This window comes from Lactuca virosa, chromosome 1 (genome assembly GCF_052849685.1).
Source record: "Lactuca virosa cultivar CGN04683 chromosome 1, Lactuca_virosa_CGN04683_v6, whole genome shotgun sequence".
NCBI lineage: Eukaryota > Viridiplantae > Streptophyta > Magnoliopsida > Asterales > Asteraceae > Lactuca > Lactuca virosa.
In genome coordinates this window covers 18,106,359-18,125,526 of record NC_136426.1, presented here as the reverse complement: position 1 = coordinate 18,125,526, position 19,168 = coordinate 18,106,359, and the positions used below count along the sequence as shown (strand labels likewise).

General features: G+C 33.1%; 1 protein-coding gene across 1 annotated transcript; it reads left to right on the top strand.

Annotated features, from left to right (window-relative positions):
- The first annotated feature begins 14,148 nt into the window (after positions 1–14,148).
- LOC145111765 (protein FAR1-RELATED SEQUENCE 5-like) lies at positions 14,149–16,499 on the top strand. The gene is made up of 5 exons (XM_079048017.1): positions 14,149–14,465; positions 14,552–14,618; positions 15,209–15,797; positions 15,921–15,980; positions 16,168–16,499. The coding sequence occupies exons 1-5, from the start codon at positions 14,149–14,151 to the stop codon at positions 16,497–16,499; spliced, it is 1,365 nt and encodes a 454-aa protein (XP_078904143.1).
- Positions 16,500–19,168: the final 2,669 nt, after the last annotated feature.

Here is a 19,168-nt window from a genome sequence, read left to right as displayed (position 1 = left end):
GTGGAGTATAATTTCACCTACGCGTGGATATAACGTATGTCAAAAACAGAGCCATTATGCGAAAGATATGAATTTTTGAAGTTTTAGACACAAACTTCGAGGCTGGTCCGAAGGAGTACGCCCAGCGTACTCGTGTTCACAGTCCGAGATTGGTCACGCCGCCTACTCCTTCGCATGGCACACACATGTTCGTAGCCTTAACGCGTCCGAGATGATCCCTTTGTACGCCCAGCGTACTCGATGTACGCCCAGCGAAGAGCCTTTGGATGCAGTACGCCCCACGTAATCAGGTGCTTCGGATACTATAAATAGAGTGCGAGGTTGCCCGATTCTGTTTAGAAAATTTTACATCTTTTTACCCTCTACTCTCTCTTAAACTACCCTAACACCCCCCGAATCCTAGGGAACTACCCCAACACCCGAAGCAAGCCCCGGCGCACCGAAGACACCGAGAAAATAATATTTTCAGTCGAAACTCTGCCCGCACAAAGCCCGATTTTCAACAAAAACTCCCGGTTTCATAAAAGAAAGTCATTTTTAGAAACGAAGTGTTGCCCAAATTATCATTTTATCAGGTTATTTAACGGTGAGTTTAATATAGGGACAATTGTATGTTATGTGTTATATGGTTAATGTGCTTTCCTATGTTATTCTGGTTTTATATCGTTGATCATGTAGAGCATGTCTCGTATCACTTCTGGTATTGGCTTTGAGCCTTTGGCCATGTAGAGCATCACTCGTATTATTCTGGTATCGGATTTATGCCTTTGGCCATGTAAAGCATGTCTCGTATCACTTCTGGTATTGGCTTTGTGCCTTTGGCCATGTAGAGCATGACTCGTATCACTTCTGGTATTGGCATAGGGCTATGTAGGGCTGAAAGTCTATATATTCTAGCAAAATGATAATCTGAAATTGTATTTTCTATGCCACTTGGGATGAAGTCTTATTGATGTATATCATGTTGAAATTATTGTATCTCATTGATTGTAAATATTTGAATCAGATCATTGGTTGATATGGAAAGTCTGTCATATGATACATATATGCATTTGTTGTTCTTTGTTCCTCTTTGCTTTTATCATATTAATATATGTGGCATAACGTTATATTGTAAATGTTATTGAACTCACTAAGCGTCACCCGCTTATCCCTCTCAATGTTTAAACTATTGCAGGTGATAAGCATGCAGTATAGTCATGTACTGGTAGAAGATGTAGAATAGTTAATATTATCACTTTTGTACTTAGTGTATAAATTCCTGAGAAGTTTTGTAATATATAAAAATTTGTAAAAATCTTAATAGTTGGTTTGTATCCAGAATTTTGTAAATTATATTATGAATATGCATGTAGCATGTTTGGAGTAATAATATTGTAAAGTTTAAAGAAGGGGGTTCTCTCAATCATGGTATGAGAGCAATAGTTTAAGCGAACTAAATTCCACGGATTGGTATTTAGACTTAAACAATTGGAAGTTCAATATATGAACGGATTTATTATAAGTATATGGATACAAACCATAGGAAAGACTTAAGTAAAGTATTAGGTAATAATAAATCCTAATATTCTAAAATACTATATTACTCCAAAATTTCAGAACAATGTCCGAACAGGTGAGTAGCCATACACCAGATGTGGGTGGAGATCCTCATCCTGATGAAGTAAATACTCCAGTATCTCCTCGTGAGGAGCGAATTATGGATAAACTCACTGGTGTTATTCGGCAGACTCTTGAAGAACACAAAAAGGATAGTGATAAAGGTAAAGAGAAAGCCATTGGAGAATCTTCAAAAGGGGAGGCGAAACGTCCCTCATTCAAAACTTTCAAGAGTAATGGTGCTACAGAGTTTTCAGGTGTTCTTAATCCCATTGTTGTTCTTACATGGATCCAGAACACAGAAAACGTATTCCGTATCTCTCATGTGGTTAATGAAGACAATGCTAATTATGCTTCTGCAATGCTCATCGGAGAAGCCTTGGTCTGGTGGGAAGCAACATTTGAAGCTCTCAACGAGTATGATCAGGATAATTTATCTTGGGAAATGTTCAAAACTCATTTGCTAGGAAATTATTGTCCTCTAGACATAAGGAGAAGATTGGAGAAAGAATTCCTCGAGCTTAAACAAGGAGGAATGACTGTGAATGATTATGAAACTCAATTCAATCAAAAAGCACAGTTTGCTGCAAAGTATATTCCAACTGAAGACGATAAAATTCAGTTATTCATGGAAGGACTACGGTATGAAATCCGCGATTTCATGGTTAATCGAGATGTTCTATCATTTGATAAAGCTGTTGAGTATGCCCGAAAGCGCGAGCATGACTTAGAAATACGTGGTGCCACTCTTTCTGTTTCGAAGCATCCACGTGTTGATCGAACTGTTCCTGTTTCCTCTATTCCATCAGTTCAATCCGCTCGATCTGATCCTGGCAAACAAGTACAATCTCATAATACCTCTCGTGGCCGCAGTAGGTCACAATCTTTTTCTCTTCAGTCGCCATCGTGTTGAAATTGTGGAAAGAATCTTCAGGGCGAATGCAGATTAGAAAAAGGATCAGTCATCTGTTATGGATGTGGAGAAATAGTCCACATGAAGCCCGTTTGCCCGATGAAGAATCTTACATGCTTTGCTTGTGGTGTTACTGGCCACATGAAGCGCTTATGCCCTACTCTTACTAGTCAAATGGCGGGGAGTCAAGCTTCCGTTTGTCACAACTAGCATCTTAGCTAGGAAATTCTATTCCTGTGTAACCGTTCATCTATTGTAAAACATTTACTCTAAGTAAATCTCACCCAATGATCATTTAGATTCATCAATTTTGTTCAACAAACAGTCTAAAAACCCTAAGAATCCTGGTTTGAGTCCATATTGGACTAGAAATTCCTTATTGGGTCTAATGGACCAATAAGCACCCAATTCAACTTTATTGGACTTAGAAGCCCTAATTGGATCCTAATTGGACCCAATTCATAAATCTAAAACATTTTGGACCATTTGGGTCTAGAATGATTCATTCTAACCCTAATGGGCCTTATTGGGCCATAACTAATCCATTTAACCTTAGTGAGTCATAAGCCCATTCTTTTTATTCTATTTGGGCCGTGAATGCTTCCAAGAGCCTAATGCGCCAAAAATTTTATGTTTAGGATCCAAAGATCCTAACTAAAGTTAATGGGCCCAAACCACTCTACCCTTTCTTCTTGGCCCAAAATCACGGCCCATGTATAAAAAAAAAGAAGGAAGTGAAATGGGGGGGGGGGTTGACCTTGGAGGGGTCACCTCCATTTTGTTCACTATATATCCATGCAAGGACCACCATATATCAATGCTAGTCACCTCACCACTCTCTCTCCCCTCTTTTCTTCTACTCTCGGCCGAGAGCCACAACACACACACATACTACATCAAATTCTCTCTATTACTCTCAAGAATCATTCACCTTCTTCCTCCAAGATCTCAAAAATTTGTTAGGATTCTAAGGATCTTTATCAAGTCATTCAAATCTTTGGTAAGTTATTGTCAAACACAAGTATCTTCTTTCATCTTAATATGAAAAACTCCTTCTTACATGGTTTTATTCCATGATCACACCCTAGAAGCTCATAAACTCGAGATCCTCATCAAAGGTGTGCTAAGACCAAAAATCCTTCCCACTTCTTCTTCAAAAACCGAAACATCAAGCAAAGGTGAGTTCATACCCCCTTGTTTTTGGTTTTCATATGATTTTTTTGGGGGAGAATGCAAGTAAAATGTGTAGATCTATGTGTTATATGCATGTTTTGTGTGAATCCTTAGTTTAATTGATAATAAGGTGTTAGATCTTAGCAAATCTCGAAATTTTAAGCATTATTTAGCAAAGATGTATGAACTATGACATTATATACATCACATTATCAAGCCAAAAGTGATTACATGTTTAAGATACAAAACAGTTCAACAAAAACCTTGTTAGAGGTCAAAATTGTCAAGAAAACAAAAGATAAGGGCAAAAAGTAACATTTATGTTTTTATAAGGGCCAAACAGGTCCTACATGTATAAAAACGTATTTTTATGTTAAACATACTTTAAAAAGGGCCAAAAATGCAAATTTAAGCTTAATGGGCCAAAACTTTTGGGCCTCACGGTTTTGGGCCCAATTTGCGAAAAAAATGAAGTTTTGGGGTTAAAAATGTTATTTGGCCAAAGTTTGAGTCATAAATGTAAATAAACCAAATTCAGGGGTGAAAATAGCATTTATTTTCAAATTGGACCAAAAATGTAAAATTTTCCAAAATTGGGCCGAAAGTTTAAATTTTTACAAACAAGGGGCTGAAAATGCACTTTTCTGCTAAACAGGATTCTAAATGTAAAAATATAACTTTTTGGGCTAAAACCGTAAATTTTTAGACATTTGGGACACAATTGCATATTTTTATAAATTATGGACTAAAGTGTCATTTTTACAAAACTTTGGGCTTTAATTAAAAATTGGAGGATTATTGGCCAAAAACGTCGTTTTTACGAAAAGAGGATTTTTATCATAAATCGATTAAACCTCGAGCTAAAACAAACAACGGAATAATACAAACGAACGGAATACGTCGATAACTATTTATTGGGCCTAACATACGCGTTACTTGGCCATTGGACCCTGAGGGCCCAATTAAGTGTATACTAAGCCTAATGTTTTCCATGATGTGTTTATTGGGTCTTGCGACCCACTTACATGTTAATTTGGGCCTAAGTATGGATTACATGTTATTGGGCTTTTTTGGCCCATTTACATGCCTATTGGGCCTAAATTACCCTTTTACATGTTATCGGGCCTTTGTGGTCTAATTACATGCTAATAGGGCTTGGAATGGAAATTTCACATGTTAATAGGCCGTGACTATACCTTTGCGTAATCATTAAACTTCGTATACTTATATATGTACCTTTCGAATACAAAAACATACCACATATACGTAAACATTAAACATAGAACAAAAAGGGGTTGAGAATCTAGTGAGACATGTCGGTTGGCACCTCCGAGTGTACAATCGTAGCCTGTAGTTATAATCAGAGCTTTCTAGTAGGAAAGCGGGAGCTTGTGTATAGATCTATATGGGGTGACCCCCACGCCTTAGTTGTTCGCTACAGCTAGACTAGGCCAGTCTAGGGCGACAAAATCCTTAGCAAGACCGACATTTGGACAAATACCAAGACGGGCGACCTAGTCATTATCATGCATGGTTATAACGACTCATATAAGGATTCAATACCAAAAGTTTAACCTTTTGAAGATAAACTCTTTAATTGTGTCAATGAAAAACGACTTATTTAACGATACAAGAATCTAGACGATGTTATAAAGCAGAAAATATTTGATTTTCTGGGGAAATTATTCATATACAATTATCATTTATTCAAAATACAATGAATCTAAACTACACTCATATAAATTATAACAATGAAATTCACACATGCATTTATACTTGATTTTCACATCATTTTCAGACATTTTACAGAAAATATCGGATTTTTTGAGTTTTTATGAAAGATACAAAGACTTTTACTCAAATATACTTATGAACTCACCAACATTATATATGTTGACCGTTTTCAAAATAACTTGTATTCTCAGGTAATCGTTAAGCTGGAAGATATGCAAGTGTGTATGGTTTTGTTTTATGTGACATCACTTATCGCACTTTTAACAAATTGAACTTATGTAATTTAACAATGTACTTGATGTGAACAATGCTGGTTGTATTATGTAATGTTGGTGATGAATGTGTTATGTTTCATGTATATTCATTGTGATGATTATTCAATTGTTAGTCACACGAGCCCCCAGACGTTTCCGCCGTCTGGTTCGGGGGTGTGACACCGTTCAACAACCAAAGAGTACTCCAACTAAAAAGGAGGAGGTGCTAAAAGCTAAAGGCCGTGCATTCCAAATTACCACGGAGGAGGCACGTGAAAACCCGAATGTTGTGACTGGTACATTTCTCGTCAAATCTAGACCTGCTCACATCTTATTTGATTCTGGTGCCTCAGATTCTTTTGTGTCTGATGAATTTGCACGTTCTTTTCAAATTGCTTGCTATGCACTTGCTCAACTGTTTCATGTAGACACAGCAGGAAGTATATCATTACTTGCTGATAAATTCTATAGAGATTGTGTCATAGAAATTGAAGGTTATAATTTTCTTGCTAACCTGATTCCTATCTCCTTGCCCAACTTTGATATTATTCTCGGCATGGATTGGTTGTCAAAGAACCGTGCAGAACTCTTGTGCTACGAAAAGATTGTACGCATTCCTATTGAAGGGGAGAATCATATTTATGTCTACGGTGAACAAAGACTTAAAATCTTTAAAATAATGTCTTTCCTAAAAGCTCGTAAACTCATATCGAAGGGATGTTCTATTTATCTAGCCTACACAGTTGATATCTCAAAAGAAGGGAAGAAAAATGTTAATGATATTCCTGTTGTTAATGAATATCCTGATGTTTTCCCCGATGATTTGCATGGACTTCCTCCGGATAGACAAGTAGAATTCCGAATTGATCTTGTACCTGGTGCTGCTCCAATCGCAAAGACTCCTTATCGTCTTGTGCCAGCTGAGATGAAGGAAATGATGATCCAACTGCAGGAATTACTTGACAAAGGCTTTATTCGACCGAGTACCTCTCATTGGGGTGCTTCAGTATTGTTTTTCAAGAAGAAGGACGGTTCGATGCGAATGTGTATTGATTATCGTGAGCTAAATAAGGTAACTATCAAGAACAAGTACCCACTACCTCGCATTGACGATTTGTTTGATCAACTTCAGGATGTTAGTTATTTCTCGAAGATTGATTTGAGATCAGGCTATCATCGGTTGAAATTACACGAGCAAGATGTACCGAAGACTGTTTTTCGTACTCGTTATGGGCATTTTGAATTCCTTGTCATGCCATTTGGTTTGACAAATGCTCCTTCCGTATTCATGGATATGATGAATCGGGTATGCCGTCCAATGCTCGATAAATCTGTCATCGTATTCATTGATGATATTCTAATATATTCGAAGTCTGAAGCTGATCATGCCATTCATATTATTGAAATATTAGAACTTCTTCGAAAGGATAAACTATATGCTACATTCTCCAAATGTGAATTTTGGCTTCGTCAAATTCAATTTCTCGGCCATGTGATTTCTGGTGACGGTATATCAGTAGATCCTACCAAAATTGAAGCCATTCAGAATTGGGAAGCGCCCCGTAATGCTTCTGAAATTCGCAGTTTCTTGGGTCTCTCAGGGTATTACCGGAGACTCATTAAAGATTTTTCACGTATAGTTGTACCTCTCACAAGTCTTACACGAAAGGAAGTAAAGTTCGAATGGGGTGAAGCCCAAGAAAAAGCTTTCTCAACTCTAAAAGATCTTTTGACTCATGCTCCGATCTTATCACTCCCAGAAGGTGATAATGATTTTTTCGTGTATAGTGATGCTTCAAGGTTGGGACTCGGTTGTGTGTTGATGCAGCGTGGTAGAGTAATAGCCTATGCATCAAGACAACTGAAAGAGTATGAAAAGAATTATCCCACCCATGGCCTCGAACTCGCTGCAATAGTATTTTCCCTAAAACTTTGGAGGCATTATCTTTTTGGTACAAAATGTCAATTGTTTACTGACCACAAAAGTCTCAAGTATATATTCAGTCAGCAAACTTTGAATATGAGACAACAGCGAGCCATGGAGCTGATCAAAGACTATGACTGTGAAATCATGTACCATCCTGGAAAGGCCAATGTAGTTTCCGATGCACTTAGAAGGAAAGTTTATCATAATAGTGTGTGTTATGTTATTACTCACACTACAGTAAAGTTCACTATTCTTGATGAACTAGAAAAATGGCAAGTAGAGGCCTTAAAACCAAAAAATGTGAAATAGGAAGGGATGGTACATTATGCTGACATTTACTTGATCATCCATGTGGACTGAAAGTATTTAAAAATCGACTATGGATTCCAGAGATTGGTGGATTAAGACAGAAGTTTTTGGATGAATCCCATAAGTGTAAGCTGTCAATACATTCTGGTACAAGTAAAATGTACTATAATGTACAAGCTGATTATTAGTGGCCTGGATTAAAGAGAGACATTGGAAGATATGTGCAGGAATGCGCATTTTGCCCAGATAGAACTTTTTCAATTCATGATCTACTCTACGAAGGGAAAAGTGAAAGTCTCGACTAGCACATCCAGCTTACTCTATCGACAGCCCAGCCAGATGAAGGATCAAGGAAATCGGGATCAGCTGCCTTTCCCTGCATGTGGCTCGTCCGTGATTTTCTATTCCGCTTTGCCGCCTATTATATTAATATAGTCCCGTTCGGTCCGCCACTCACCATCCCTTTCAACCCTAATTCTTGGTAGAGTTATCAAAGAACTCCCTCGCTTGGCACAACAGCAAAGAGAACTACAATTCCAACTGGAAGAGATGCGACAAAGTGTTCGGATCATTGTGCAATGTCCTAATCAAATTTAATATGCTTACAAGTCAAAGCGGAACACCAAAAGCCATATGGTAGTCCAGAAGGTATTAATGTATGCATGTGGAAATGGGAGGAGCTGTCCATGGATTTTATTACCAAATTGCCAAAGACTGCGAGGCAGAATGATAGCATTTGGGTAATTGTCGACTGACTGACTAAGAGTGCACATTTTCTTGCCATGCGTGAAACAGATCCAATGGAGAAATATGCGCAAGTATATTTGGATGAAATTATTGCGAGACATGGCGTGTCGCTAAAGATTATTTCCGATCGTGATACTCGCTTCACTTCTCATTTTTGGGCAAGTATGCAACGTGAATTGGGATCTCGAATCGCTCTCAGCACAGCTTATCATCCCCATACAGATGGTCAGACAGAGAGAACAGTCCAAACAGTGGAAGATATGCTTCGTGCATGTGTCCTGGAATTTGGTGGTACCGGGGACAAGTACTTACCTCTTGTCGGATTTTCATATAATAACAGTTACCACACTTCAATCAAAATGCCACCATATGAAGCATTATATGGTCGTAAATGTCGTACCCCATTATCTTGGCTTGATGTGGGACAGAAAATCCTTGGAGGCCCTGAAATGATTCAAGACACCACTGACAATATTCAAATTGTACGAGAAAGAATGAAAGCGGCCCAAGATAGACAGATGTCCTATGCAGAAAAGAGGAGATGAACCATAGAATTCCAGATGGGTGATTTCGTAATGCTGAAGGTATCCCCATGGAAAGGCATTATGCGATTTGGGAAGAAAGGAAAATGGAGTCCTAGATTTGTTGGTCCTTTCAAAATCATCCAGAGAATTGGTAAGCAAGCATACCGTCAGGGGCGGACGCAGGATTTCACAGTAGGGGTTGCACGGGAAACATAGGGGTTGAACGATAGTAGAAAAAATAAATATTTTGAAAATTTTCGAAAATTTTTCCACTGCGGCCGGAAAAGTTAGGGGTTGCCGGTACCACCCTTAAATCCGCCCCTGCATACCGTTTGGAATTGCCAGAAGATTTGGCAGGTATTCATGATGTGTTTCATGTGAGTTATCTGCGTAAATGTTTAAGCATATATGATGAAACAGTCTCGTTATCCGAGGTGAAACTGGATAATAAATTAAGATATGTAGAAGAACCTGAAGAGATCGTAAATGAAAGAATAGTTAATCTACGTAATAAAGAAGTAGAGTTGGTGCTTGTCAAGTGGAAACACCATCGAGGCCCAAATTATACTTGGGAAAGTAAGAATAAGATAAGAGTGAAATATCCCCATTTGTTTAAACCATTGTAATTTCGGGGACGAATTCTCAAAAGGAGGAGGTATTTGTAACATACACATTAATAACCATGTATAATTATCGTGTTTTGTAAGCTTGATAGCTTAAAAGTGAATATTATTAAATAATATATGATTTTAAGCGTTGAGTTCTAACAAGATAGTTTTATGAAACTTGAAGTAAAACTATGTTTAGAATCATTCGGAAGTGATGGGAAGTCTTATGAGATTCCAATCAAAAGTCAAATATTGAAATTAACGAAAATGTAAAATTTATGTTGAAAATAAGTAAACCTAATGTTATTGAAAGATGTAAATTATCTCTTTAGAAACGTTTAGGCGAAAACCTCACTGAAATCCGAGTTATAACGAAGAAGTTATGACTTATTGAAATTTTGCGACAGAACCGACACGACGCTATATGACGTAAAAAGTGAGTTTACGATAAACTACTTTTTAGCCTTTGTGATCTAAATGAAAGTCGTAGTATTCGTTAAACCGAGAAATTTCACAAAAAAAACGTCCAAATCTGACTTCGTACGAGGAAGTTATGATTTTTCTAAGAATCGGCATAACAGTATTCAGCTCGAAAATTCGAATTATAGATCGAGCAATTTTTAGCTGACACAACCTAAAAGAGAATTGAGAACTCGTCAATTGTAATTCAACAGTAAAAAGACAGCCGAAAACGGACGTCGGATAAAGAAGTTATGAATTTTTAACGAACTTTTTCTGTCCCGGCCTGTTAAAAATATAATATTAAAAATTAAATAAAAATTAGCCGATGGAGTCTAAACGAAAGTTGTAGAGTATGACTTCACCTACACGTGGATATAAAGAACGTTAAAACGGAGCTCGTATGCTAAAGATATGAATTTTTGAAGTTTTAGAGACAAACTTTGAGGCTGGTCCGAAGGAGTACGCCCAGCGTACAGGAGTACGCCCAGCATACGCGTGTTCACAGTCCGAGATTGGTCACGTCGCCTACTCCTTCACATAGCACACACGTGTTCGTAGCCTTGACGCGTCCGAGATGATCGCTTCGTACGCCCAGCGTACTCAATATACGCCCAACGAAGAGCCTTGCGAGGCAGTACGCCCCGCGTAATCAGGTGCTTCGGATACTATAAATAGGGTGCGAGGATGCCCATTTTTTTAGAAAATTTTATATCTTTTTACCCTCTACTCTCTCTCAAACTACCCTAACACCCCCTGAAGCCTAGGGAACTACGCCAACACCCAAAGCAAGCCCCGGCGCACCGAAGACCCCGAGAAAATAATATTTTCAGTCCAAACTCTGCCCGCACAAAGCCCAATTTTCAACAAAAACTCCCGGTTTCATCAAAGAAAGTCATTTTTAGAAACGAAGTGCTGCCCAAATTATCATTTTATCATTCGGTTATTTCACGGTGAGTTCAATATAGGGACAATTGTATGTTATGTGTTATATGTTCAATGTGCTTTCCTATGTTATTCTGGTTTTATATCGTTGATCATGTAGAGCATGTCTCGTATCACTTCTGGTATTGGCTTTGAGCCTTTGGCCATGTAGAGCATGACTCGTATTATTCTGGTATCAGATTTATGCCTTTGGCCATGTAGAGCATGTCTCGTATCACTTCTGGTATCGGATTTGTGCCTTTGGCCATGTAGAGTATGACTCATATCACTTATGGTATTGACATAGGGCTATGTAGGGCTGAAAGCCTATATATTCTAGCAAAATGATAATCCGAAATTGAATTTTATGTGCCACTTGGGCTGAAGTCTTATTGATGTATATCATGTTGAAATTATTGTATCTCATTGATTGTAAATCTTTGAATCAGATCATTGGTTGATATGGAAAGCATGTCATATGATACACATATGCCTTTGTTGTTCTTTGTCCCTCTTTGCTTCTGTCATATTGATATATATATATGGCATAACGTTATATTGTAACTGTTATTGAACTCACTAAGCGTCACCCGCTTATCCCTCTCAATGTTTAAACTATTGCAGGTGATAAGCATTCAGTATAGTCATGTACTAGTAGAAGATGTAGAATAGTTAATATTATCACTTTTGTACTTAGTGTATAAATTCCTGGGAAGTTTTGTAATATATAAAACTTTGTAAAAATATTAATAGTTGGTTTGTATCCAGACTTTTGTAAATTATATTATGAATATGCATGTTGCATGTTTGGAGTAATAATATTTTAAAGTTTAGAGAATGGGGTTCTCTCAATATATATATATATATATATATATATATATATATATATATATATATATATATATATATATATATATATATATATAGGTAAGGTTCAAATGAGAACGTGTAAAGGTTAAGAACCCTAAGAACCTTTTAATTATAAGTTATTAAATTTTTTATTATCTTAACCAAATATGTTATTGAAATGTTTAAAAGGTTATTTTTGTCAATTGAAAATTTTTTATTATTTTTTCTATAAGGGTATTTTAGTAATTAATGAATGCAAACAAAAAGTAAACGTCTAATTAAATTTTTTTTAATGATAATGGTCGATGTCATCTATTTTCAACACAGATTCATCAAAGATTCTTTGTGATTCATTTTTCGTGATCTTCGTTGTTTATTGAATCGATCGATTCTGTTAATCGATTATCTTAAATTGTTTGATTTTCATTTAGATTTAGTTTATATGGAATCATTATCTGAAATTGATTCTAGTACATTAGGATATTTGATCGACAAAATTAATCAGTGTTCGTCAATTGTTCGATCTGATTTCAGTTGCTTTCAAGGTGAAGTATCATCGTTTTCTCTGTCGGATTCAATGCATGTTCAAAGTAATGGTCAAATCGTAACATGAACAGATCAATTTAATGTTCAATCTTTAGGTCAGTTTGAAGCTGAGTCTGATGATGATATTGAAATCGAAGGTGAATCTGCAGCAGGTATTTCGTTTTTTTATTAATATTCTTTAAGTTACTTTTACTCATTTTGTTCCTAATTTAAATTTTTTTTTAAATCTTTTAGATGAAAAAATTCCTTAATTTTTTTGTTTCTCATTTGTTCAAGTTATTAATTTGGACTTTAATCTTTTATTTTTTGTTTTGTGTTTATTAAAGTGAGTTTCATTATTTTTGAGTTGGAACTATTGATGTTTTATCCGTTATTAGCATGTGAATTGTTTTGTTATGTAGTTGTTTTTGTTTGTAAATGTTTAAAATAGTGTTTTTATTTGTTAATCTTATTTCCATTTGTAATTACATTGTGAATTTTCAAATATTTTTTGTTTTTTATAATATTTGTATTTTAATTTGATAAATGTTTTTTTAACTGTAACTATGATGTTCTAATTGTTATTAACATGTGAATTTGTTTTGTTATGTACTTGTCTTTACATGTAAATATATAAAATAGTGTTTTTATTGTTAATCTTATTTTTTATTTGTAATTACACTATGAATTTTTGTTTTTTTTTTGTTTTTAATTTATAATATTTGTATTTTAGTTTGATAAATTGTTTTTTAAGTGTAACTATGATGTTCTAATTGTTATTAACATGTGATTTTGTTTTGTTATGTAGTTGTTTTTATATGTAAATTTTTAAAATAGTGTTTTTATTTGTTAATCTATTTTTTTATTTTTAATTACACTGTGAATTTTCAATTATTTTTGTTTTTTATTTATAATATTTGTATTTTTTTTATAAATGGTGATGTTCTAACTGTTATTAACATGTGAATTTGTTTTGTTATGTACTTGTTTTTACATGTAAATGTATAAAGTTTATATTTTTTTAATATTATTTTCCATTTGTAATTATATTGTGATTTTCAATTGTTTTGTTCATTTATTTATAATATGTGTCTTTTAATCTGATAGATGATATTATTTTTCTTATCAGGTCAACCTATATCTTCGAATTTTTTTTCTCCTGGCGGAACTCGTAAAATATGGATTCCTGAGAATGTTGATGATATTAAACCGAAGTTGTATAGCAAATATCTAAGTGTTGATGATGCAATAAATATGTATAAGGCTTATGTTGCTAAAGCTGGTAAAGCTGGTTCTACAAAGTTAAATAAGAAGTCATGTGTTCTTACTCATCGATCTATGTTGTGCAGTAGAGAGAGACTTCCTCAAAGTGTTTATGTAGACACGACTGATCCTAAAAAAACATAAAGCTCATAGAAATTCCAATATTAAAAGGAAAGGATGTCTAGCTTTCGCAAAATTTAGAAGAGTAGGAAATTCAAAAGTTTTTGAGCTATACAAATTTCAAGAAAGGCATAATCATGATTTGGTTAAAGAAGAGTCTAAGTATTTTTTAAGGTCTAACAGGCAATTGGACAATGTTGCTCAATAATTCATTAAGAAGATGGGAAGGGTAAAGATTGGTCCAATGAAAGCATACAAAATAATGCAAGAATTAAGAGGCTCAAGCAATGTTGGAGGGACTGTTGTTGACTACAAGAATCAATCTAGAAAAGTGAATTGTTTTATTGGAAAGGTTGATGCACATATGGTAGTTGATAAGTATTTAAATAAAATGAAAGAGGATTCGAGCCTTACATTTGAGTTTATATGTGATAAGGGAAAGTTGGTTTCACTTTTTTGGGCTGATGAAGCTGCAAAGGCGAATTATAGAGAATTTGGTGATGTTGTTTCCTTTGATGCTACGTTTCGCACGAACAAGTAATTTTTCTTTTATATTTTGTTTTCTTATATTATTTTATTTTGTTGTTTTTATATTATCTTTTATTTTATATTTATTTTGTAAGTATCATATGGTATTTGTTCCTTTCACATGAATCAATAACCATAGTAAGAGTGTCACTTTTGCAATTGGTCTTTTAAGCAGTGAAACTACATAATCTTATTTATGGCTCCTTAACACTTTTTTGAAGACTTTTGGTAAATAGCCGACTGTTGTTCTCACTGATGAAAATGCAGCAATAAAAATTGCAATTGAGAGAATCTTTCATGATTCACGTCATCGGTGATGTATGTGACATATAACCCAAAAGTTTCCTTCTAAGGTATATATTTTTAATTTTTAAACTATTTATTTTGTATAGATCATCATTATATGTTTTTGTTGTTATATTTTGTTTTTTTTTCATGTTCTATGTTTTTGTTAAGTTGTGAATTTTTATGATTTTTTTTTTGTTTCTGATGTGAATATTGTTAAATTATATTAGTTTTAGTTCATTTTTCATTATGTTAATTATTATATGTTTATTAAGTTGTGATTTTTTTGTTCGTAGTTGTATTTTTAAATTTTCATTTTTTTACACTCACTTGTTAGTATGTTTTTAAGTTGTGAATAATATCATTTATATGAATTTTATTGTACATGTTATTATTATTTTAATAGTTATATTATCTTTTTATAGTTTATTATCTTATATATGTTTTTTTATGTATGTAGTCTTTAGGTATGTGCTGAAATTTCTAATGATATGAAATTCAAGAAACGTTTCAAGAAGCTAATCTGGAATTCTAGGATAGATGCTTATGAGTTTGATATTAGATGGAGAAGTTTTATTAAAGATTATAAGCTCCAAGAGATTACATGGTTTTCGAAAATGTTTGATATTAAAGAAAGTTGTATTCCAGCATATTGTAGAGATATGCTATTGTCTGGTTTGATGAGGACCACTTCTAGGTCAAAGAGCATGAATTATGTATTCAACAAAATATCTTACCGGGGTAATTCATTGATTAAGTTCTTCACTTCTTTTGATTCAACTATGGACATGCAAAGACATAATCAGTGTTTCTTAGACCATCTTAGCAATATTTCCAAGATTAAAAGTAAAATTTCACTAAAAATTATGGAACATGCTACTGATATCTACACTAATGAAGTTTTCATAAAAGTGAAGAAAAAAATTGAACAATTTGTATTTTCATGTTCGCAACACAGTCTTACGAATGAAGAATTTTATGATATATTTGTTGTTATGCAATGTAAAGATATTATTGAGTCTACTCCAAAAGTTGTTAATGAAGAAGATTCAGAAAGTGAGTGTGAATTTTTTGTTCCAGAAAAGTCTTTTTTTCAACGTAAATTATATTTTTTTTTAATTTTTGTTTTTCCATTTTTTAGTTGTGAATTTTTAATATTTTTGTTTTTTTTTGGACAAGGTATTTATGAAAAGAAGGAATCAAGTTTTGAATGCTCTTGTTCATTGTTATTTCAGCATGGTATATTATGCAGACATATATTTTGCATTTTTAGGGCTTACCAAATAAGCAAGATTCCTTCAAAGTACATTCTTAGGTGTTGGTGCAAAGGTGTAATTCCATCTTAGGTTCTTATGAGTGATGAGGCCTCATCATCATCATCATCATATGATCCTTTTTCTCTTCAGGTTTTTGAGTTTTGTTTAAGAAAGTGTGTCTATTTTGAGAAATGATGAGGAGAAGCTTAAGGAGTTTTTTGAGCTCATTAAAGAAGCAAAGGTGAAAGTTGATGGTGTTTATTTTGCATCAAGTTGTTCAGATTCATTGTTGAAAAGAAAAGATATTTCTGAGTTTGTTGAGTCATATTATGGAGTGAAGAAGCCATCTATTCCTGATATTGGAAACCCTTCAGATGACATAAGTAATAAAGGATGTAGTACAAGTAAGAGGTTGAAAGGAGTTAGAGAAAAAGCCCTTACTGAATCGATTAAACAAAAAAAGGTTTTGTTCCAGATGCAAACAATATGTTATTGGTCATAATACTAGGTCATGTGAGCGTTTGGAAAGAGAAGCAAAAGATAAAGAAAGTTCTACAAATGGCAAAAATAAGAATGTCGGATGTAGTTGAGAGCTTTAGAAGATTTTTATCTTTTAGTTTTTACTTAATAATACTTTCATTATATATGAGATTTTTATCTTTTTGATTTCAATAGTATTTGTTTTGTATTCGCAATTTAATTTCTTTATTTATAATGAATTTTACATAATAATCATTATTAAGTATGATATCATTAATATCTATGATTATTGAAATTATATCATTGGTTTTAACAAGTGTTAATTTTTTTAATTATGTATCTAAAATTTTTATGTATGTTATTCACAACTTAATTATATTATTAATATATATATATATATATATATATATATATATATATATATATATATATATATCATCTATATGATTGTAGTCAACATAGTAGTTAAGATTCTTAGTTTTTATTTTATTTCATACTATTGTCTTATATATATTAAGTGCATTCAAATGTTTTCGAAATAAATCATGATGATGTTAAAATTTTATCTTTTTTTAATTTTTTTCCCAAATTCTTTTCATAACTTAATACTTTAGTTATTTTCTTTTAATTTAAACATTCACAATTGTCAAAGTGATGATTAACATTCATTTTCTTAATAAATTTGATATCAACATCAACAATTAACTAGAAATTCAAATTCTTATAAGATAATATATCATTTCAACATGTTCACCATGTCTGCGCAAACAATATCCAAAATAAAAACATCATAAACACAATATTTGTTCAACTAGATAGAAGTATTCAACGGGAGCTAAGCATTTATAAAAATAAAAACAGTAGATATTTATTTTTTAGTCTTCACCAATCAACTGAAACCTTTCTTCCTAGTTGTGCATTCCATGAATCAGAAGTTGTTTTTGTTCTTCTGTTGTCAGCTTTTCAAACTCAAGACCTTCTTCTGTTATCTTGTTGTTGTGGATATTCATATCATTCACTGAGAGCTTTGTAATATATTTTGATCGAAGCTTTGTCAATTGTGTTTTCTGCTCATTTTGATCTTTTTTAATTTCAGAATCCCAGTTATTTGGCCCTTGTCCCCTGAAAGTTTCCATATGTCTCATCAACATAACTTCACTGTCGTTCATGTTGTTTTCTGTCCACCATTTGAGTTTAAAAATCACAACTTTCTTCTTTAGTAAATCTTTTGCTTTCGGGTGTTTTTTATAAATCAAGTACGATATCATCAAATTGAACTGTATTTAAAAAATTTATCAGTAAGGATCATAAGATATAAAATTCACATTTAAGCGGTAATAAAAAAACATTTTCTTTCTTTGCTAAGTTATTAATCAATACTCACCAAATTATATGGCAACATTCCATAAGTATGCACAATATCTTTCTTGGTTTTTTCATTGTCAATAAGATGTACACTACATTTTTACAAATTGAAACAAATGATGTAGTAGTGCTTTCTTTGCAGTATTGGGAAGAATATATGCATTAATAATATAGTTGAAATTGTTAATACTTTAATATAAATATTTGTATATATACAATATAATTATAATAAAAAGGAATAATTTGTTTTTTCTTACAATTCCAAATTTTTTAAAATCCTTCAGATGTGGGTAGTTCTTCATCACTTCATTCAGTTTTTCTTCAAACTTGTCCAGTCTGTTATCATATGCTATATCTCTATCCAACATTTCATTGCTCTAGGAATAAATAAAAATGTTATTTTATTAAATTATCTTTAGTTATTTAATACTAATATTAAGATTCTATACTTATATTTTAAAATATTTCTTACCATCATTCCTATTGGGAAGTAGAAGTATAATGGTATGGTATTTACTTTATGCTTCTCTTCATCATTCAATAACATCGACCAGCAGTCGATTACTTTTGGGTGGATCCATGCACTTGGTATTAATGTTTCAAAAAATATATTTTCCACTTTATGCCTATGCTTTGTTTCAAATATTATTTACGTGTTTGATTAATAGAAAATTAATAAATTTAATTGTATTAAGTTGTCAACATTAAGTTGTGAATACTGATATTAGTATTTGTTTTTATCAAAAGAAAATAAAAATAGTTAAAAATAAGTGTTTTTATTTTAATTTTGTTCATATTTATATTTTAATTCACAACTTAATACAATTAAATTTAATTAAGTTTTTTTAAATATTATTTATATTTAAATCATTCACTTACTTGTGATCCTTTTGTAGTGAGAATATGGATTTTGAATTCCTTGTCTCAACTTCTAACTTTTTTCTCACTTCAACGGTTCGCCGCATGTAAGGTGATTGGTAAGGCTATCTTTTAATGGTTGTCCTCTTTGATCTTTTATAAAATTTTTGTTCTTTTCCTTTTCCTTGATCATTCTTCTCTTCAATCATCTTCTTTTTCATTTCCTTTTTCTTATTTCTTTTTTGTTGTTCTTGTAAGATGTATTGCATAGTTATCATGTTAATTGAAAATTTAAGTTTGTTGTTAAGTGATATTTTTGTTTTTGATGTTACCTTCTCCTTAAGATTCATTTGTAAGATAATCTTTTTTCTCTGCCTCCATATTTGGCGTGTTTGGCATTTTATCTTCACAGTTTAGATTATCGTATTCTCTTTCTATTGTACCTTCTTCTTCACCTTTTTCTGTTTC

Excerpts from the sequence above, each read along its gene's own strand:
- LOC145111765 (XM_079048017.1), top strand. The coding sequence starts at position 14,149 with ATGGGAAGGGTAAAGATTGGTCCAATGAAAGCATACAAAATAATGCAA. Across the intron at positions 14,466-14,551 it reads GCTACGTTTCGCACGAACAA|TATCATATGGTATTTGTTCC; the intron begins GTAATTTTTCTT and ends TTATTTTGTAAG. Across the intron at positions 14,619-15,208 it reads GAGTGTCACTTTTGCAATTG|GTATGTGCTGAAATTTCTAA; the intron begins GTCTTTTAAGCA and ends TGTAGTCTTTAG.